General features: G+C 44.7%; 1 protein-coding gene across 2 annotated transcripts in view; it reads left to right on the top strand.

Annotated features, from left to right (window-relative positions):
• The first annotated feature begins 1,774 nt into the window (after positions 1 to 1,774).
• kremen2 (kringle containing transmembrane protein 2) overlaps positions 1,775 to 22,879 on the top strand; it is a 41,965-nt gene continuing 20,860 nt past the window's right edge. Inside the window, exon 1 of one of the 2 annotated variants that reach the window (XM_008117537.3) lies at positions 1,775 to 1,905. In XM_008117537.3, the coding sequence (XP_008115744.1) occupies positions 1,839 to 1,905 (67 nt within the window). In that variant the 5' untranslated portion in view covers positions 1,775 to 1,838. Of the gene's footprint in view, positions 1,906 to 18,560; positions 19,529 to 22,879 lie in introns of those variants that run through there. The other variant, XM_062984383.1, reaches the window with a different exon arrangement.

Raw genomic sequence — 22,879 nt, forward strand, 5'->3', positions numbered from 1 at the left:
GCCATGTATAAATATGTGAAAGGAAGTCATAGGGAGGAGGAAGTGAGCTTGTTTTCTGCTTCCCTGGAAACTAGGACACGGAACAATGGCTTCAAACTACAGGAAAGGAGATTCCACCTGGACATTAGGAAGAACTCCCTGTCTTATTGAAGGCCTTCATGGCCGGAATCACTGTGTTGCTGTGAGTTTTCCGGGTTGTTTGATCATGTACTAGAAGCATTCTCTCCTGACATTTCACCCACATCTATGGCAGGCACCCTCAGAGGTTGTGAGGTATATTGGAAACTAAGCAAGGGAGGTTTATATATCTATGGAAGGTACAGGGTGGGAGAAAGAACTTGTGTCTATGGGAGACAAGTGTGAATGCTGTAATTAATCACCTTGATTACCATTGCAAAGCCTTGCAGCTTCAAGGCCTGACTGATTCCTGCCTGGGGGAATCCTGTGTTGGGAGATGTTAGCTGGCCCTGATTGTTTCGTATCTGGAATTCCCCTGTTTGCTGAGTGTTGTTCTTTATTTACTGTTCTGAGTTTTTTTAAATACTGGTAGCCAGATTGTATTCATTTTCATGGTTTCCTACCTTTCTGTTGAAATTGTCCATGTTCTTGTGGATTTCAATGGCTTCTCTGTGTAGTCTGACAGGGTGGTTGTTACAGTGGTCTAGCATTTTTGTGTTCTCAGATAATATGCTGTTTCCAGGTTGGTTCATCAAGAGCTCTGCTATAGCTGAGTTAGTCTTCAGTGCCTTTCATGTTCCTTGAGTCCTGTTTGGGCGCTTTCTTACTGTGAGCGCTGTTCAGCAGTGGAACGCTCTGCCTCGGAGTGTGGTGGAGGCGCCTTCTTTTTGAAGGCTTTCAAGTAGAGGCTGGATGACCATCATTCGGGGGTGCTTTGAATACGTTCTTCTTGGCAGGGGGTTGGACTGGATGGCTTAGGAGGTCTCTTCCAATTCTAGAGAGGGAATGAGAGAGGGGGATATGGAAGAGGGGTGGGCATGAAAGAGAGGGAGAGGAGGGGGAAAAGAAAGGAAGGAGAGAGAGGAAGAGAGGGAATGACAGAGCGGGGGAATCAGAGAGAGAGGAAACGTGAGAGAGCCAAAGAAAGTAAGGAAGAGAAGCAAGGCGTGAGTGGCGATGCCTCGGGCCCCTCCTCCTCCTCCTCCTCCTCCTCCTCGGGGAGGGCGCGGGGGAGGTCCCAGGGGCGGCCTGTGTTCGGGGCGGGGAGATCTGCGGGGAGCGGGGTGGGGATGGCGGGGGAGCCGCCTTCCCTTCTGCCTCCGGCCGCCAAGGGAGCCACTCGCGGGGAGACGCGGCGGCGGAAGAGGCAGCCCCACGCCCGGCACCAGGCGCCCTCCGAGCCTCCCGGTCTCTCTGCGGGTCCCCTTCCTTCTTCTGCCTCCGGAGGCGAGGGAAAGGCGTCCGGGTGGCGCTTCGGATGCCTCGGAGACACCCACCTGGCCGTGACACCTGGCTGGCTGGCTGGGAGGCGGATCGGCTGGGAGAGGAATCGGGACGCCAAGAGAAGGGCGGAGAAGACCAGATATCCACACGCATCCCATTCCCAGAGCTGTCTCTCTTGATCCCAGAGGATTTGGGGAAGGTGGCGCCAGGCAAGAAGACACCTTGAGGCTTTTCCCCGCAGCCTTAGATCGCCCTCGATGGCAACCCCGGGCCACGAACCGGGAGAGCGGGAGCCCCAACAGCACGGCTAGGAGCCCCTCGACCTGCGGAGCCCCTTTTCTCCAGCTCCCGCCTCCTCCTTGGCTTGGGGCTCCCGGGCTGCTCTGGCGCCCTCCCTCGGCGGGGCAGCCTCGGGGTCCCAACCAGGGCTTCCAGAGATGCTTTTGGTGGTCTTCGGACTCCTGCTGGTGCTCCTTCGAGGGTCCAGGGCTCTGCAGAGGGCAGGTGAGTGCCTGCAAAGGGGCAGCGGTTTGTTGTGCGTTTCCGGGCTGTCTGGCCATGTTCCAGGAGTTTGTTTGCACAGGGAGATGGCCGGAATCGCTGGGTTGCTGTGAGTTTTCCGGGATGTCTGGCCGTGTTCCAGAAGCATTCTCTCCTGACGTTTCGCCCGCATCTATGGAAGGCGTCCTCAGAGGTTGTGGGGTCTGCTGGAAACCAGGCAAGTGGGGTTAATATATCAGTGGAATAATATCCAGGGTGGGAGAAAGAACTCTTTTGTCTGTTTGAGGCAAGTGTAAATGTTGCAATTGGCCAGCTTTATTAGCATCGAATGGCCTTGCAGCTTCAAAGCCTGACTGCTTCCTTCCTGGGGGAATCAGAAGACAGGGAAATTCCAGACAAGAAACAATCAGGGCCAGTTAACACCTCCCAACAGAGGATTCCCCTAGGCAGGAAGCAGCCAGGCTTTGAAGCTGCAAGGCAATTCAATGCTAATCAAGCTGGTCATTTACAACATTCACGCCTGCCTCCAACAGACAAGATTTTTTTCTCCCGCCCTGGACATTTCACAGATATATAAACCCCACTTGCCTAGTTTCCAACAGACCTCACAACCTCTGAGGGATGCCTGTGATAGATGTGGACGAAACGTCAGGAGAGAATGCTTCTGGAACGTGGCCATACAGCCCGGAAAACTCACAGCATCCCATAGGTAGATATTTTGCATATACTGTATAATCATAGAGTCAGAAGAGACCACATGGGAAATCTTGTCCAACCTTCTGCCATGCAGGAAAAGCACAAGCAAAATACCCCCAACAGATGGCCATCCAGCCCTCTGTTTAAAAGCTTCCAAGAAAGGAGCTTCCATCACACTCCAAGGCAGAGAGTTCCATTGTTGAACAGCTCTCACAGTCAGGAAGTTCTTCCTAATGTTCAGGTGGATTTTCCTTTCCTGTAATTTCAACCCATTGCTCCCAGTCCTAGTTTCAAGGGCATCAGAAAATAAATCTCTTCCCTCTTCCTTAGGACACCCTTTCACATACTTAGTATCATAAAGTTCCTTCTCCTGCCATCTTCCCCACACAGCCTTTGAACTGGCCAGAGGATTCTGGAAGATATAATCTGAAAGCAGAACTGTTTCCTAAATGGTGATGTTTGTATTCTGCTCTGAGCCACAAAACAAGTTCAGGTCCAAGTGCATTGTGTGTTTTATGAGCCTGCAAGTCATCCGTTGACTTATGGGAGGAACATTCTGAGGCATCACATTACATACATATGAGTACGTTCATACATACACATATTGCTTAGCAGTGGTTCTCAACCTGTGGGTCCCCAGATGATTTGGCCTTCACCCCCAGAAATCCTAACAGCTGATAAACTGGCTGGGATTTCTGGGAGTTGTAGGCCAAAACACCTGGGAACCCACAGGTTGAGAACCACTATCTTAGAGCTAGGATATTACTTTTCATTTCTAATGGAGTCAGGAGATAGGAAAGCAGTCAAGAGATAGGAAATTGGGTTGGGGGCTTCTGCAGAACTCCTGTCGCCATCCCTTCCTGCTTCAAAGGAAAGGATGGGCAGGTGAGGCTGGATCTACACTGCCATATAATTCAGATTATCAAAGCAGGCCATCTGTTGGGGGTGCTTTGAATGCAATTTCCTGCTTCTTAGCAGGGGGTTGGACTGGATGGCCCATGAGGTCTCTTCCAGCTCTATGATTCTATCCACATGATCTGTTTTGAACTGGATCATATGAGTCTACACAGACATATAATCCAGTTCAAAACAGGTAATCTGGGTTTTATGTGCCAGTGTAGAAGGAGCCTGAGATCCCTGAATGCATTTCAGGAGACTCTATATTGCATAAACAATCCAGTTTGACATTGCTTTAACAATCAGACTCCATGTGATGGAATCCAGGGATTTGTAGTTTGGTGAGACACAAACACTCTTCGGCAGAGAAGGCCAAAGATCTTCTAAAACTACAGCTGACACGATTCCATAGCATTGAGCCATGACTGTTGAAGTGGTATCATACTGCTTATTATTATTATTATTATTATTATTATTATTATTATTATTATTATTATTATTATTTTGGCAGTGTAAATGCCATGCCAAGGGGCAGGTGGGAGTTAGGCGAGTGTCATGTTTGTTGTGTTCTTCTCTTTCCCATTATCATCAATTTTATTTCTTACCCTCAAGGCCTGAAGCATGGTACCACACACAGGTGGCAATTAAAACACATACATTAAAAATCGCAAAACACATTAAAATTATTCATACTTATGAAATGGTAATGTAAATTCGTAATTTAAAATTGACTGGGTAGGCAGGCAGTCATGGAGGTCAACTTCCAAGACCCTGTGCATACTTTAAATAGAGGGATCCGTGTGAATATTGAAAGCAGAAAACCTAGGATCAGATCCTGGGATATAGGGCCCATCTGGAAGGATTCCAAGGCCCCTTCCGCACTGCCATGTAATCCAGATTATCAAAGCAAAGAATCTACATCATATGTTTGGAACTGGATTCAAATCCTAATCTGCTGTCTTCCAGTTGTGTTGGACTCAACCTTTATAATCCCTAGATAGGAACTGGAGTCTGCACTGCCCTATAATCCAGTTCAGACTGGCTCTCGATTTTGGAAATTGTAGTTCATCCACAATCAAAGAACCCAGCCGATGATGGATCTGGATCAGACTGGTCACACAGACCCAGCATGGCCAACTTCGAATACTGGCAGGATTTGTGGGAAATTGACTTATAATATTGGGAGTTGTAGTTTACCCACATCCTTACACATTTTGTAATGGGTCCATTCATAAAAAGCAAATACAAAGACTAACTTTTCTAATAAATAGCATTACAAATTACCTAACCCGGGCATAATAAGATAATGTTCGATAAAATCAAATGATTATTTTCACTATTTTTGGGCTGGTTGCAGCCTGGAGCTCAGGGAATGTTGTGTTGATGATTGGTAACCTCAAAAAAGGAGATGAGGGAGAGAAGGGCAATGCTCCAGTTGTTGGGGAGGTTTGGCAGTGCAGATGTTTCCTCGACCCATCATTTGACAGGATTATCCAGTCTTTCCTCCTCCTTCCCTTTCTGTGTAATGCCACTTGGCCCCACAAACCCCCAGCCTTTAAAAAAAGAGGAGAAGAAGCCCACATGCAACCCATCCCTCAGTTATGTGGCCACCTGTCCCACCCGATGGCAGACAGACGGAGCCTAGTCGATTTTGCACGGGATCCTTGTTGGGCAGCTGCGGCAACCCTTGGAATGGTAGGGAGGGAGGTGGATTCTCCACCCCTGTCCACATTCCCTCTCACTTTTAACCCCAGGTTTTGTCCCAGACGGCTTCTGTCTCCCCAGACGCCTTTGGCTGCCACCCAGAATACCTGTCAGATGGGAATCCCAAGTGCTAGGAACTGGCTCTACAGGGTTGGGCTGGGTTATAATTGGGGAGGTAGGGAGCCTGCAACGTTGCTGATGCCAGCGCGTGGTGGCATTGATGGTGGGTAGAGCTATGCCCTCCGCTTGAAGCAAGAGATGCTACCAAGGAAGGGGTCCTTCCTGTTCCCACCCGAAAAGTTCAGTTATTTTCCAAAGATAGTCATCACCAAGCAAATTTTGCCAAAGTTTAGGCCACTGAGAAAGAAGGATGGGAGTGTCTCATAAGATGGGACTTGGTTGCTGTGAGTTTCCGGGCTGTATGGCCATGTTCCAGAAGCATTTTCTCCTGATGTTTCGCCCACATCTATAGCAAGTATCCTCAGAGGTTGTGAGGTCTGTTGAACTAGGCACATGGGGTTTATATATCTGTGGAATAATGTCCAGGGTGGGAGACATTATTGTCCTTGTCTGTTTGAGGCAAGTGTGCATGTTGGAATTGGCCCCCTTGATTAGCATTCAGTGGCCTTGCAGCTTCAAAGCCTGGCTGTTTCCTGCGTGAGGGAATCCTTTGTTGGGAAGTGTTTGCTGGCCCTGATTGATTGTTTCTTGTCTGCAAACCCCACTTGCCTAGTTTCCAACAGACCTCACAACCTCTGAGGATGCCTGCCATAGATGTGGGTGAAACATCAGGAGAAAATGCTTCTGGAACATGGTCATGCAGCCTGGAAAACATACAGCAACCCAGTGATTCCAGCCATGAAAGCCTTCGACAACACAAGATTCAGTTTGTGGGATACAGAGAGAACTGGAGAATATGTATAGATGATAAACTATATATAACATTAACAACAACAACAAGAACACATTGTTGGCTATTGTTTTTATTATGATTGCTCTCCTTTTGCTGTCAGTCTTTATTGGATCAGAAGTTATATTTGGGTACATCTTCAACCACCATGGCTCAATGCTATGTAATCAACGGAGTTATAGTTTTACTATAACTTTTTCTGCCACAGCGTGCTTATACTTTGCCAAACTACAAATCCCAAAAATTCTATAGAATAGAGCCATAGCAATTAAAGTGGTGTCAAACTGCATTGATTCTATAGTATAGAGATGCACCATACAACTCTCAGGGTTATTCCAGCTAGCAAGGCCTCTGTGGTCCAAAACGTTACATCCTCAAGTTCTCCATGAAACTTTAGAAAGAATGAGAGGGCTGTTCCCTGTTTCAAAGACAAACACAACAGCAGTAGGGGAGAAATTAGAGCTAGGAGCAAATGGGACAGATAGCACAATCGCTTCTTTTCCGTGTACATAGGCTTAGTTCCAGCAGTGTAGTCATCATCCTAATCTGGTGTCTTCCAGTTGTGTTGGACTACAACCCATACCACCCCCAGACAGAAGAACACATGTTTAGCATACAGAAGGTCCCAGGTTAAATTCCTGGCATTGCCAGTGAAGAAGGATCAGTTTCCAGGTGGTGAGAAAAACCTCTGCCTGAAACCCTGGGGAGACACTGTCAGTCAAAGCGAAGGATGCGAGGCCAAATGGACCAGTGGTCAGACTCAGTTTAAGACAGCTGTGTGTGTTCGTAAGCCAGGCTGCATGGATACGCTCTGGGCTGAGGACCAAGTTATAAATGCTGTCCAGGTATCAGGAAAGAATCCATCCATATTCCACACCTCCCTTTCCATGTCTCTCTCGGGTAAAGGGAAAGGCGCCTGGCTCCTTTCCCAGGCCAGCAGGGACCTTTAGATCCCAAAGATGTTCTGTGAATTGTTGAAATCACGTGGCTGCTACGGATGCCAAATTCTTCATCTCTCAATTGTGCTTCTGTGTTTTTCACACACTACTTTCTAGACTTGCCTTTGTGTCTGAATCGTGCCCCATACTAGTTTTACAGATGAGGATATGGAGACTCTGATACGAGGATTGTTATGAAGGATGCATAGGGAAGATCAGTGAAAGTGGCACAGACGGGGTGGAGCGAGCGAGAGAGAGAGAGAGTTAGGGTGGCACAGAAAGGGAGAGAGATGGCATCTTGTAATTTGGCAATCACCACCCACTTGGCTAAACTCATTATGGGACCCAGCCCTGCCTTCCCTGGCTCTGCCCAACATCATCAGAGGTAGAAAAAGGTTCTCCAGCTCTGGTTGAGAGGGTTAGACTAAGCCCAGAGAGAAATAGATTCAAATCCACACTCTGTTATGAAACACATTAGGTCACTCTGGGCAGTTACACAATAACTCCCTTTTTCCCTCTTAGTTTATCCAATCCAACTGGGCTTTTTGGTGATGTTAAAAAGGGTGGACCTGGTGTTTAAAGGAAGACCCTTACTTTCCTGGAAGGAGGATGGAACAAAATTAAATACAAGAGTGTGGATGGGTGAAGGCGTTTTCCCAGAAAAGAGTCAATAGACCCAGATCTTGCCTGATGGGAAAAGGGGTGTTATTTTTCCTGGAACACCCCAGTTCTCTGGAAATGTCCCTTTTCTGCTGTTTGAGGACAGTCTGTCAAGCGGAAATTCAACGGGCAAGGCTGGCACACAGCAAACAGTGGTTGGTGAAGATTCACATGTTGAACTTCTACTGGCTGGTGCATGTAATATATATTGGCAGCAGGCAGGGAGAACGTTGGCAGCTTCGATGGGTACAGAACACAAAACTTCGCCAACTGCCTCCTGGTTGTTTTACTAGGATTGGTCACAGCTTTTCTCCATTTCCTTTTCAGTTTTTGGAAATGCCTTCCTGTCCCTTTCATGCAGCTTCTTTCTGTTTTCCCATGTCTTGGATGCTGGGAATTGAAAAGGCCAGTTGCAGTGTTTCAGATTGCCATAAGGAGACACTATGATTTCTGGAGTTGAACCTGTTTCATCCTGTTTGAATAGTTCCAGCTCTGTAAGAATTGCTTTTAAGTGTTATCTCTCCTGGTGGCACAGTGGTTAAACCGCTGAGTTGCTGAGCTTGCTGATGGAAAAGTCAGCTGTTCGAATCCAGGAGGTGAGCTCATGAATTTAGCCCCAGCTTCTACCAACCTAGCAGTTAGAAAACATGCAAATGTGAGTAGATCAATAGGTACCGCTCCGGTGGGAAGGTAATGGTGCTACATGCAGTCCTGCTGGCCACATGACCTTGAAGGTGTCTGTGGACAACGCTGGCTCTTTAGCTTAGAAATGGAGATGAGCACCAAACCCCAGAGTTAGACATGACTAGACTTAATTTCAGGATAAAACCTTTACCTTTACCTTTATTTCTCCTGCAGGAGAAATGTTGATTGTGCTGAGTTTTCTTTCACCAAACCTTCACTGGTCCCTCCTTGGTAAAGCAAAGATTTCCCTTTAGCCCCATGCCTATATATTAAAACCAGCAAAGGACAACTTGCAACTTTCTAGGTGTTATTTTATTCCGGATCCCATCAGTCCTCGCTGATGCAATCAGTTATTATGACTGGTGAATGTTGTATGTAGTCCAAGATTCTGTTCCAGTTGAGAACTACTTTGCTTAGAATTGCAAAATCCAAAATATTCCAAAATCGTCCACCTGGGTGGCTGGGCTAGTGACACCTTTGCTTTCTGGTGGTTCAATGTAACTAATCTTGTTTCACATAAAATTATTTAAAATATTTTATAAAATTGCTTTCACGCAATGTATGTATGCTATATATGCAACATAAAGTAATTTTGTATTTCGATTTGAGGCCCCATCTCCAAGATATCTCATTATATACATATATGCAACAGAAGGTATTCCAAAATACACCCCTCCCCCCAAAACCCAAAAGACTTCTGGTTCCAAGGATAAGGGATACTCAACCCGGGCATAATAATAATAATAATAATAATAATAATAATAATAATAATAATAATAATAATAATAATATCTGGATTGAGATCCAAAGCGGCTCATTACTTATCTCTTTAACTCCCTTTCAATGGTTTAAACCCTTGTGCCAGCTGGATTGCTGATCTGAAGGTTGGGTTACTGGCCTGAAAGTTGCCGGTTCGAATCCGCAAGAAGAGGTGAGCTCCCATCTGCCAGCTCTAGCTTGTGGGGAAATGAGAGAAGCCTCCCAGATGTTCCCTGGGCAACGTCTCTGTAGAAGGTCAATTCTCTCACATCAGAAGCAACTTGCAGTATGTTCTGAAGTCGCTTCTGACACGATTAAAAAAACTCCCTTTAACCCTCTTGTGACTTGTAAAGAGAAAAACATCATAAAGAGCAGTTTCTTTTAAAAGGTAGTTTATTTTTATCTTTTAAACGTTAGGGACTGTGAGCCCCGATGATTGTTTTTCTATCAGCCTACTTCCAGCGATGATGGGCGTTGTAATCAACACATCTAGAGAACCTTAAGTTAGGGGAGTCTGTCAGATTTATTAATGGAGAAGTGTGATCTTTAAAGTATAATCTATTTCTCTTGATTTTTTAAGCCACCTACATAAGTGGCTGTGGTTGCATCTTATGATAGTAAAACCAATTCAGTGCAATTCTTGTGTTTATTGTTAGGTGATCCAGTATTTCTCATCCGTGCTGTGATTTCAGACATGGACCCAAAGGGATTGCAGTTGTGTGTGAGAGGATAGTTGTTAAAATTCATTAAAGTGGAGTGATTGGCAAATAGAGCATATTGATCACTCTCCATTGAATGATTCAGAGTCTTGCAAAGAAAACCGATCTATTGCCTGATACCCAAGTCTGGACCAAAACAAAAATCCTTCAGACTGGCCAAACTCACTGTGGTCTATTTTTTGTGTGACAGATCAGATTCCCTGTATAGAATGAAATCCACTGTGGACAGCTGTTCTTCTGTTCTAATTAGATCAGAAATCAGCTGGGCTTCATGGGTTTTCCCACCTCTTGGGCTTAACAGAGAGCTATAGATCTTCTTGGTTTGCCCTGAGCTCACATTGAATGCACATGATCCTGGGGTTGGGCCATTTTAGTCATAGCAAGATGCTTTGCAAATCAGTTATTGAAATCAGTAGGGTGGAGAAGTTATTGAAATCAGTAGGGTGAAGAAGTTATTTTGTTCCCGAGACAGCGGTTCCTAAGGCTCTACAGAGCCATTGCCAACCAAAATAGATGACTAGGTTCTCCAGGATGGGTCTATAGCAAAGCATGGGCAAACTTGGTCCTTCCTGGTGTTTTGGACTTCAACTCCCACCATTCCTAACAGCCTCAGGCCCTTTCCTTTCCCCCCTCAGGAAGGGGCCTGAGGCTGTTAGGAATGGTGGGAGTTGAAGTCCAAAACACCAGGAAGGACCAAGTTTGCCCATCTTGCTATAGTCAACTGCAGAATCCAACCACTGAATTGCATTGCAAGACCTAGATATTCCCTTTCTCAGCATCATCCACTAGAAGTTGGCCATGGAATCATGCTGGAGGACCTACAAATGTCATGAGAGATGTAGTCTTGAGTTTTTATCTGCCCTTTTTCCATTTTATGGGGCTCCTATAGCCATTGTGAAGGGCCCACCATATATATGTCCATGTAGGTGGATAAATAGCCCGCTCTACCGTAAGGCCATTTCCTGTGTTCTTGTGTTTCTAAAGCACCACCAGCTGCTACCAGCTGCCAGCCAGGAATTGGAGCATTTTATTACTTTATTGCACAGAGAGGGTTGTATAGTGCAGGGTCTAAAGAATGGGAAGCGGTGCCCCTTTTTTCTTCTCTCCCTCATAAACCAGATCTGGGAACCTGTGTGACTGTTCAGACAGAGATGGATTAAGGCATATGGAGGCCCTAAATGATGTCATGTTTCGGAGACAGCGTTCGTATTTCCGACTCTGTTTTTAAATATTCGGAGTCTCCTCACACATTGAGGCCACGAATGGCAGCTTATGTACGTGGAGAATAAATCCACAGATTTTCTCAGTCTACATTTCCCATCATCCAGTGGTGATAAGAATAATAGTTTATTGCCATTTGGAAGACCACAGATTCCCTAACCCTGTCTTAAGGTGTATTAGTATTGTAGAATTAATGCAGTTTGACACCACTTTAACTTACATGGCTCAATGCTAATTTTGTTTTTTCATGTCAGGAGTGACTTGGGAAACTGCAAGTCACTTCTGGTGTGAGAGAATTGGCTGTCTGCAAGGACGTTGCCCAGGGGATGCTCAGATGTTTGATGTTTTACCATCCTTGTGGGAGGCTTCCCTCATGTCCCCGCATGGGGAGCTGGAGCTGACAGAGGGAGCTCACCCGCTAGCCCGGATTCGAAGCACCAACCTGTTGGTCAGCAGTCCTGCCGGCACAAGGGTTTAACCCATTGTGCCAGGATTCAATGCTATGGAATCCTAGAAGTTATAGTTTTACAGGTGGTTCATTTCCTCTGCTAAAGAGTGCTGGTGCCTCACCAAACTACAAATCCCAGGTTTTCAGAGCAATGAGTCGTAGCTGTTAAACTGATGTTGTACTGAATTAATTCTACAGTGTAGCTACATCCTGGAAACTTGGAAACTCTCCACCAGCAAACCTGATGAAGCAAGATAACTTATATTGCCTAGAACGGTTTGGGTGGCATACGCAGCTCTGTTCTGCATCTTGGAAATGTTAGTGTTGGCACCAACCCATGAACATTAAGTCATTTAAATTGTTTACAGTGGCTAGAAATGGCCAGTAATGAATTAAAATGAATTAGTAACTCCATAATATTGTTGGCATTTAATGATCGAAATACCTAATGAAGCATATGGTAGTGAGAAAAAAAATCTCAAAAAATTGAGAAGACGGCATTCAATTTAGCACATTACTTCTATGGTCTTGCCTCCAGGACAGAGGAATAGCAAGGGAGGTCATAAGAACAGTGACTTTATTGCCCAAGAATAGCTACTTTGTTCACAAAAGGACTCATTTCTTGCCCCCCCCCCACCCCCATTTGCTGCCTGAGACAATCACGTCACTCCTCCTAATAGGAGAACAGTCTCTGACTGGAAGCAATGCAGTGCATTATTTCACTCCCTCCCTTTCTTTGTAGTATGTTTTCTCCATTAATGGTTCCTTCCATTAAACTACAAGTCCCAAGATTCCATTGGAAGGAGCTATCACAATTTAACTGGTTTCAGATAGGCGTGATCTGTTTTATATAAATACATGCATGGAGATTCTGTACAAGTTGTCCTTCCATCATCTTTGCCTAGTCTCTGAATGCATCAACATGGAAAAATGAATGCAGATTGACACTACTTTACCTGATAGAATCATAGAATCATAGAGTTGGAAGAGATCTCATGGGCCATCCAGTCCAATCCCTTGCCAAAAAGCAGGAAAATCGCATTCAAAGCACCCCCGACAGATGGCCATCCAGCCTCTGCTTAAAAGCCTCCAAAGAAGGAGCTGCCACCATATTCTGGGGCAGAGAGTTCCACTGCTTAACAGCTTTCACAGTTTGGAAGTTCTTTCTAATGTTCAGGGGGAATCTCCTTTCTTGTATTTTGAGGCCTTTCTTCTGCGTCCTAGTCTCCAGGGCAGCAGAAAACAAGCTTGCTCCCTCCTTCCTATGACTTTCCCTCACATATTTATACATGGCCATAATGTTTGCAGACTAAACATGCCCAGCTCTTTCAGCCGCTCCTCATAGGGCTTGTTCTCCAGACCCTTGATAATTTTAGTCGCCCTCCTCTGGACACATTCTAGCTTGTCAACATCTCCTTTCAATTGTGGTGCCCAGAACTGGACACAATATTCCAGGTGTGGTCTCACGAAGGCAGAATAGAGGGTAGCATAACTTCCCTGGATCTAGACACTATACTCCTATTTATTGGCTTTTTTAGATGCCACATAACATTGTTGGCTCATGTTTAACTTTTTATCCATGAGGACTCCAATATTTTTTTCACACGTACTGCTGTTGAGCCAGGCATCTCCCATTATGTATCTTTGCATTGATGTGGTTCAATGCTATAGAATAATTGGGTTTGTAGTTTGGTGGGGCACCAGCACTCATTTGCAGAAAAGGCTACAAACCGTAAAACTACAACTCCCAGGATCCCAAAGTATCGAGTCATAGCAATTAAAGTAGTGCCAAACTGCATTAATCCTCCAGTGTCGTATATACCAGTGTCTTATTCCATTGAAGTCTACAAACTATTACTACACACAGGAATATCCGCACTATGAGAGAAGGTGGAGCAAATTCCGTCAAGAGTAATAAAAGAGCAAAAAGGGAGCATGACTTTTCTGCTGAGATAGGAAGAGCTGCTCGTGGGATTTTCTGCCTTGTGTGCCAAAATAATGCAGCTGGCCTGGGGTCTGCTATGGTCATGCCCTATATGGGTGGTAGGGTGTTATTTTCAGCTTGACTTCAGGCAGCAAAGTATCCTGAGTTAGCCCTGTCCCTAAGATATCATACCTATGTAACCAAACTGGCAGCATCTATACACAAGATGCAATATACAATACAGACAGTCTCCAAGTTACAAATAAGTTGAATTTGCTTGTAAGTTGGAACAGTACATTTTTGAGAGTAACTACAAATATCTATATCTAGATGTAGATATAGATATAGACACACACACACGCATACTAGCTTGGGGACCCAGCGGTGCCTGGGTTATTTGAAAAAGGCCAGTTTTTTCCTTTTGTTATTTACAAATACTCCCAATAGAAAATGCATAAAGATGTGGGTGAATTTCAATTCCCAAAATTGTGGGCCAATCACTCCCAAACCCCACCATTATTCAAAGTTGGCCATGTTGGGTCTGTGTGCCAAGTTTGGTCCAGATCTGACATTGGCTGGGTTCAGTGCTCTCCGGATAAGGGTGAACTACAACTTCCAGATCCAAGGGCAACTCGCCTCTAACCCTGGCAGTACTATGCATATTTGGCCATGTTGGGTCTCTGTACCAAGTTTGGTCGATATCCCTCATCTTCTGGATTCAGTGTTTTCTGAATACGGATGTACTATAACTCTCTGATGCCAAGGGCAATAACCCCAAAGTCCACCAGTATGCAAAGTTGGTAGCATTGGGTTTGTGTGCCAAGTTTAGTCCAGATCTGTCATTTGTGGGGTTCAGAGGGCTAACTAAATACAGGTAAACTATAACTCCTAGAGTTAAAGTTCAATCACACCCAAAGTCCACAAGTATTCCCAGTTGGCCATGTTGAATTTGTGTGTTGAGTTTGGTCCGGATCCATCATCGGATGGGTTCAGTGTTCTCTGAATACGGGTGTACTATAACTCCTGGATGTCAAGGTCAGTCTCCCCCAAACCCCACAAGTATGCAAAGTTGGCCATGCTGGGTCTGTGTGGAAAGTTAGAAGCCAAAGGAACTTTTCAAAGCCCCACTTCTTTTTCAGATTTTGCTTTTGGAGAACAGTAGGAGAGACAATAGAACTCAAATCCAGAATGGATTTACACTGCCATATAATGAAGTTTGGAACTACATTATATAGACCCATATAATGCTGCTCAGTGCAGTTAAACTGCCATATGGGTCTACACTGATGAAATAATACAGTTCCAAACTGCATTATATGGCAGTGTAGATCCAGTCTCAGTTTTTAAACTATCAGGAAGAAGTACTTTTCACATCAATGGAGGGAATCCTGCTGCAAACTCCATTCATTTCCTCTGAGCAGAGGTGGCTTGGTGACCTGTGAGTTGTAGTCCTGCCCCAAAAGATAACTTTTCCAAGCTTCAAAAGGTGTGAAAGCATTCTCAGTTTTCTTTTTTAAAAGAGAGGCATTACAGATACGCGTGGAATTCCTATCGATTCCATTCCGAGCACTTCCCCGCAGCCTGTTGGGCCTTCCGACAGCTGCAGCCCCAGCGGGAGGAAGCCCGCCACAATAGTCCCGAAATAGCTAATCCCGGGTTTGTTGGAACAGAGCGATTCCCCTCCCTGGCTGCACTCGGTGGCATTCCTGTCACATTTCTCTTGCTATTCGGCAGCACAGAAGAGTCCTGAACCACTTGTCCCTGTGATGTCCCATTCTCCATCTTTATCTATTCTCCCCCTCAAAGGCCATTTCTCATTCATGGCTTTAGCTCCCCTCCCCGCGGTCCCATCCTTAAGACAGCCCTTTGCTAGGCCCAAACCAGCCTGCTGTAGGCTCAGCTGCCAACAGGCACCACCTGCTAGACATCCTGGCTCCGGCCGCTGTAGCCTTCCCCATCTCCCCACAAAGAACTCCCCCCAATTCCTCCTCTCTCCGCCCCTTTTGCTTTATATCAGCCACCTGTTTATTATGTTCTCAGCTATTTCCATCCCCAACAACAGGTGGGACCGGTCCCCCTGGGGGTTCGTGTCTGTGAGGTCGGAAAGGCGTCTAGTTACAATTGGGAGAAGTTGGGCTTCGGAAAGACAGGAGTGGCCAGGGAAAGGAAGCGGGTGACCCATGGGGTCTATGTTCCCAGCTGTGGAAGGACATTAATATGTCTGGGATACAGAACAAGGGCAGGCTAGCAGCCAGGGCTCTCTGGTTCTCAGGGAGGCATAGAGCCGACGGGCCCCTTCTTTCGCCAACCTTGGCGCTCAGTTTTGCTGAATCTGAAAGAATGCCAACCATTCTTTCTTGTAATAAAGCAAGGATGTGGTATCATGATTCTGTAACAAGGATATTTACATTCTGCAACTGCAACATTCTGTAACTGTGTAAAATTGCATAGATCATGCCCCCGATGGCACAGCGGGTTAAACTGCTGAGCTGCTGCAGTTGCACACCGAAAGGTTGGCAGATCAAATCTGGAGAGCAAGGTGAACTCCCACTGTTAGCCCCAGCTTCTGCCAACCTAGCAGTTTGAAAACATGTAATGTGAGTAGATCAATAGGTACCACTCCGGCAGGAAGATAACGCCAGCCACATGAATTTGGAGGTGCCAGCCACATGAATTCATGCCAGCCACATGAATTTGGAGGTGCCTACGGACAACACCGGCTCTTTGTCTTAGAAATGGAGGCGAACACCACCCCCCAGAGTCAGGCAAAATTAGACTTAATATCCGGGGAAAACCTGTACCTGTTACCTGCCCAACCTAGAGTTGCTTTACTCATAGACAGCCTTCCATAGTCACTGGGACAGAACCCCTGGAAAAGTGGGAAAACTGTGAATAGAAAACTAACTGAAAAAACAATATCTCTCTCAGATTCTGTAGATCCTCCAGAGCCAGACATTCACCAGGTCCTCTATGGTCCATTTCTGGGAGATATTTACCATAGGATCACACTGGAGAAAATGCAGTTTTCTAGAAACACTTCGTTAATCTAATCTGCAAATAATCCAATCATAAAAAGTTAAACCCACAAATATGGAGGGCTGACTGTACTGTATTTTTTGTTCATTATCCATGGGGAGTGAGTGAAGCCTGCCACATAATGCACAGATATCCCTCTTGTTGACTGTTGGGAGTTTACTAATTTATCATGCTCTATAACTGTTTCCGATTTGTCAGGTACAGTCCTGATTAATCCTTGGTTGTCTATCTTTACTGGATCCTTTTAAAATCTCCCAGTTATTCTCTCCTGCTACTTTCTCTTTATCCTCAACTTACTTTGATTGCTTGAAACTCAGTTTAAAGTGCAAAAGGTGTTTGCATTCAACTAACTCAGCAGTTTGCACTTAACTAACTCAGGAGAGAGAAGAGGAGGGGGCAGAACCTCGTCCCTCCCAGTAGATTTAGGCGAAAGTAAACTGCTTCAGCCTCTTCCAATGATAGTGTTCTTCCTGACTTTTGCCATCTTTGCCTCACTCTGATATTGCTTGACAACATGTATCTGGGTTTTCATCTGTGAAATATTGAAGGGTATGGTTCTAAAATCCTTCAGCTAGTATGGTCATATCTGGAGTGTTGGGGAGTTGTCCAGAAAATGACACTGCTGTTATTCTTTTTGTTTCTTTGCTTTCCCAAGCTAAAGAAAACACCAGATCTCGCCCCAGTCCATGGCTTCTCAAAATAATAGGTGCCAAGGGCTCCAGCCTTTTTCAGGAATCAGACTTTTCTCATGCAGAGTCTCATCCGTTTCCGGCCTGGGACAAGACAATAGAATCCCAATGTGGTGAAATAGTGGCGACTTTAGTTTCTTTAGGCTATAGATGAGCAATCACTCTTTTATGGAGCTCGAAAACATTGCTTCTTTGGTCTTGTTACATGTCCCAGAAACCTCCAATAACTGGGTTGAGGATTCTGGGGCTTGTAAACTCTCAACTTTTGCGTGTTCCTTACAAACATACACTTTATCCATGCAAACAGAAAGCTAGCAAAATGAGAGTAATTTGGCTAGACTTTGGTCTATCAGATGTTTGGATTCCAGCTCTCAGATTTCATAACTGTTGACCTGACTGTAGCTTCAGGGAATTGAAGTCCAAAGCAGCTGGAGGACCAAAGTTTGGGAACTATTGGGGTACAATACTGATTAGTGTACTAGTCTTTTTTCTTAGAGGACACTGTTTTGTTAAATGTGCTGGAGCATTCAGAGTTGTAGCTTGAGATCCATTTCAGTTCTGCAGTCCATTCCGAATCTTCCATGTTCTACTAGTCAGTGGTTCTCAACCTGTGAGTCCCCAGATGTTTTGGTCTTCAACTCCCAGAAATCCTAACAGCTGGTAAACTGGCTGGGATTTCTGGGAGTTGTAGGCCAAAACACCTGGGGATCCACAGGTTGAGAACCACTGTACTAGATCATGTTTCTGCATTAGCTCACCAGGCTTTCATTCTGGAATTACAGACCTCAGGTTCAAAGGCACATTTGTCTGTCTTGTTAGTACGTATGCTGTCCTTGCTTCTAGGCTGGCCTTGTTATACAAATATGTTCTTCTGAAAGTGTGGGGAGACCTGGGACCCAACTCTTTCCAGCCTGTAGTCCGGAGGGGACACTGTTGAGCTTTCTAGAGGTCAAAGAGGAAGATGGGTAGGTTCCTATCCGTCTTATCCCCCTCTTTCTGCCCCTGTTGTGTTTTGCCTGCACTTGACTGTCTTGGCATGGCCGCCTCTAAGTGTGCCTTTGAACTCTTTGATCCTCCTCCAGTCCCTCCTCTCCCAAACATAAGATCTAAAAGGGTCTCCTGTGTTTCTCTTGCCTCCAGCCAGGGCTCACGCGACACCCTCCACACCGATTCGCCTTTGAATCTTCAAAGCCTTTGCATGCTTTAACTGATTACACATTTAGCATCTCTAATCTCTTTTTGGCCCCCACCCTGGAGGCAGCCTTGGGACGTGTCCCTCTTCTTTCAAGCTTGTCTTGTCACACTTGCTCTGATGTTCCTCCAGCTCCACATTTCAGGGAAGGGGGGAAGGGGAGCAGAGGGGCAGCTGGAGGTCTCTTATGAACTTCCCGAAAAGACAAGAGCCTTCCTCTTTCTGCCGGTCTTGTCAAAGCCTGTCCTTCCCTTAAACTCTTGGCTTTAGAAATAAGTGCCAGAGATGCACATTTAAACCTTCTTGTCAAAATGTGGCACTGGATTCGTCTGACAAAAGAAAGTGTTTCTGAGCAGGCCCTGGTCATATGTCCTCACCTCTTTGGAAAAACTGAGTTTTTGGAGTTACAACTTCTGGGAAAGACTGTCTTATAAAATTCTCAGCATCTGGCCTTGGTTTTTCCCAATTTGGAGGCGTAGCTTGAGAAACTTCAGATCTCTTTTGGTAGTTAGTCTTGTATTCTTCTGTATTGTTTAGAAATTAAATAGTATAAGCTAGGTCACTGTGAACCTTTATGGAGCCAATAACCATCCACCCCAAAAACCTAATTTACACAATTTTGTGTTTTTGATCAATTATGGAGCACATCACTAACATTTCTCAGTCTGAACTTCACTCCAACTGTTCTTTGTTTACATTCCTGTCATTATAGAGCAGAGTGGGCCAGATGGGCTGTTGCTATAGATGGCTCAGGAAGGCTATTTAAGTGGCCTACGTTCCCTGCCACTTTGCCCTCTATATTGTTGCTTCAATGATCAAATGTAGCAGCCAATAATGAAAGGACCAAGACATTGACATCTCCGGCCCATCCTCTGTTCAGATATCAGCCAGCAAGGCAACACCTTAAATCAAGAAACACCTTCCTAAGATCTACAGAGATATTCACAGGAACACAACACCCCAGCAAGCAAGAGTCCAAAAGTGGAAGGTTAAAGTCGGGAACCTCAATCAGTGGCTGATACCATATGAAAAACTCCCTCCTAGGCACACAGAAGACCGAGTGACTTGGAAGGCGCTGAACAGACGGTGCTCTGGCATCACGAGATGCAGAGCCAACCTTAAGAAATGGGGCCACAAAGTCCACGACATGTGAGTATGGAAAAGAACAAACCACAGACCACTTACTACAATTCAGACTGAGCCCTGCTACATGCACAATGCACATGCACAATGGAGGACTTTCTTACAGCAACACCAGAGGCACTCCAAGTGGCCAGCTTCTGGTCAAAGGAAATCTAATATAATGTAATGTTTTGACTTTGTTTGTATTTTTAAATACATTATAACTGTATCCTCAGTTTGCTTCTGACATGATAAATAAAAATAAGTGGGCAGATATAGGAAATTTCCTCATATTCCATATTTTCCAGGCGTTTCAGATTCCTGGCAAAGAGCAGAGAAATCTTTCTTCGAGAGCCAGGATAATAGAAAGTTTAAAACCTCTTCCCTTGCTATAGTAATACAATGGCATTGTGATGGCGAGATTATGCAATGGCAATTGGTGGTTTCCAGGTCTGTGAAACCTGCCGAGTATGAACTTTAAAGTGGCAATTGAAGGTTTTGAACCTATTCAACCAAACCAGCTCAGCACCATGGAGAGAGCCCTTTAAAGTTCATACCAAGACCTAGAATAGAGTCACCAATATGGGAACTATAAATTGTCATGGTGCAGAGCTTGGAAAAATTGCTTCATTAGACTGCTGCTTTCTGCACCCCTATGAATCTCTTCTTTTCTTTTATGGCCTTCCAGGCTGGTGGATTTGAATGCAAAGCTTCTCCAAGCTATGCACTGTGTCCCCAGCCAGGAGTGCTATACACTTATAGCGCACCACAAAGAGTTTATCACCCTGGTGTCAGGGCAACATACACACTTACATCTACTCAGCCTCATCTTTTTTGCGCACTCTGATTTTTTTTAAAGATGGAAGGGTCCCCAAAAGATACAATTTAAGATCACTCACAACATTGCACCATTAGAATTGTGAGGACAAAGTGGAGCTTACTTTTGATGCTAAAGACGCCTTATAGCTGAATTTGTAGCAATGTGTTGTAAAGGAAAGGCATTATGTTTTAATAGTCCAAGAGCACCTGCAACCATGCACTTCCTCGGCTGCTTGCTTCTTGTCTATCAAACTTTCAAAATAAATAAGAAAAGGAAGAATGCCATGGGCAAGGGTATCAACCTCTGTAGATCCTAACTTCACCAGATGCTAATAATAAGACTCTTTGCCCTTTTCACAGTCTGCTTCCTGGATGTTTTTTTATGGTAGGTTCCTGGGTGGTAGAGCCCTGGGTTTTGGCCCTGAGGTCCAAGCCTAGATGCATCATTTGGCTGATGTAGTGTAGATGTCTGGATATAGGGTGGGCATTGGGTTTCTGTGAGTTTTCCTGACAGTATGGCCATGTTCCAGAAACATTATCTCCTGACGTTTCGCCCACATCTATGGCAGGCATCCTCAGAGGTTGTGGGGTCTGTTGGAAACTAGGCGAGTAGGGTTTATATATCTGTGGAATGTCCAGGGTATGGAAAAAACTCTTATCTGCCTGAGGCAAGTATGAATGTTGCAATTGTCCAGCTTGGTTAGCACTGAATAGCCTTGCAGCTTCAAAGCCTGGCTGCTTCCTGCCTGGGGGAATCCTTTGTCGGGAGGTGTTCACTGGCCCTGATTAATTCTTGTCTGGAAACAATCTTCCCCCAAGCTGCCTATTTTCTGCTCTAACCTGTAAACTTTTGTTGATCTCCATAGCTCTGGGAGCCCTCCCTGGGAGCCTTCCTTATCACTTAGCTCTTCACCTGACTCCTTATCTAATGTTGCAGTTTCTGGCTTCTCTAACTGATCTTGAAGTCCTGCACTTTCTGAGTCAGGTTTTTCCCAGAGAGAACCATAATTTTTCAGACTTGAATCTTACTCACTTTGTGCTCCAGGAAATCTCACAGGAAATCCCACAAATCTCTCTAAACCATCAGTGAACCCATCAGCCTCAGGCTGTACTACAACAACCAAGAGCTAGCACAAACTGTTCTACATCCACATAACTATGCAAGAGTCACACTATGAAAGGAATGACGTTATACTTCTGACTGTAATTTTTTTATATCTTAGTTATTGGAAAAATAATTTCAAATAACTATTTCTTTGTAATGAGTTGCTTCCAAATTGGCTATAGCAAAGCTGTTTCCAGCTCAATACCTAATATGAACATATCAGTGCAGTATTACAGTGTTATTGAGACACTTTTGTTCTTGTTTTTAGAATGTTGATCCCATTTAAGTCAGTTTGGTGGCTACAATTGCTTATGGCATGGTGGGGTGGAAGCAGAATCTATAGACTGGAATGTGAAAATCTGTCAATCTCATTCTCTCTGTCTTTCTCAACATCCCACTGGCATTCTTGTTCTGCTTCACTTCTGTATCAGGTTACGAGACCGAGACTTTTTCTTTGCTTCCCATAGACGTTCATGCTTGTTTGTGTGCCTTTGTGCCAAATATACCATAGGCATTATTTTACACTTATTTTTGGTCGTATGTGTTTTTGTATTCCTTCTCCTTTTGTAAAGGGGTATGTGCTCCTTTATTTCAATTTTTATCATGTGGATTTAGGACATACACAATTTTATGTGCATTATTTTCTCCTAAAATACATTGCTAGCCTTGGGGGGAAATACAGCTCTCCTACATAAGACAGCTGGTCTTTGGAGATGCAAAATAAATATTCCAGTACAGGTTAAGTTATTCAAAATGCTTGAAATCAGAAACAGTGTGGATTTTCTTTTCTTTTTTCAGATTTGGGAAGACCTGTATTTGCATATATGTATAATGAGATATCTTGGAGGTGGTCCCCATGTCTGAACATGCAATCATATATATTTCATATACATCTTGTGCACATTACCTGAAGGTGTAGCTCCCGATGGTGTAATGGGTTAAACCCTCATGCCAGCAGGGCTGCTGACCGAAAGGTTGGCAATTTGAATCTGGGGAGCAGGGTGAGCTCCCATCTGTTAGCTTTAGCTCCTCATGCGGGGACATGAGAGAAGCCTCCCACAGGATGGTGAAACTCTGGGCAACGTCCTTGCAGATGGTCAATCCTCTCACACACTTGCAGTTTTTCACGTCGCTCCTGACATGAAAAAACCTTGAAGGTCATTGTATGTAATTTTGAAAAAATATGTTTTTTTATTGAAGCAAAGTTTGTGTCCTGGGACCATCAGAAAGTGCATCTATGGAGAAAAGATAGTATTTTTCAAAAATAAATTTTAAAAATGATTTACATGTTTCTGTATGGCAGGGGATTAGAATAAATGATCCTTGTGGTTTCTTCTAACTCTTCTTATTCTATATTTATTTATTTATTTATTTCCATTCTAAAGAGACCACAATATTAGTTTGGCTGCCTTTTGGGGGGTGAGATATGAGAAGACTCAAATGTGTGCATTCAA

Source organism: Anolis carolinensis, chromosome 6 (assembly GCF_035594765.1).
Source record: "Anolis carolinensis isolate JA03-04 chromosome 6, rAnoCar3.1.pri, whole genome shotgun sequence".
NCBI classification, from domain to species: Eukaryota; Metazoa; Chordata; class Lepidosauria; order Squamata; family Dactyloidae; genus Anolis; species Anolis carolinensis.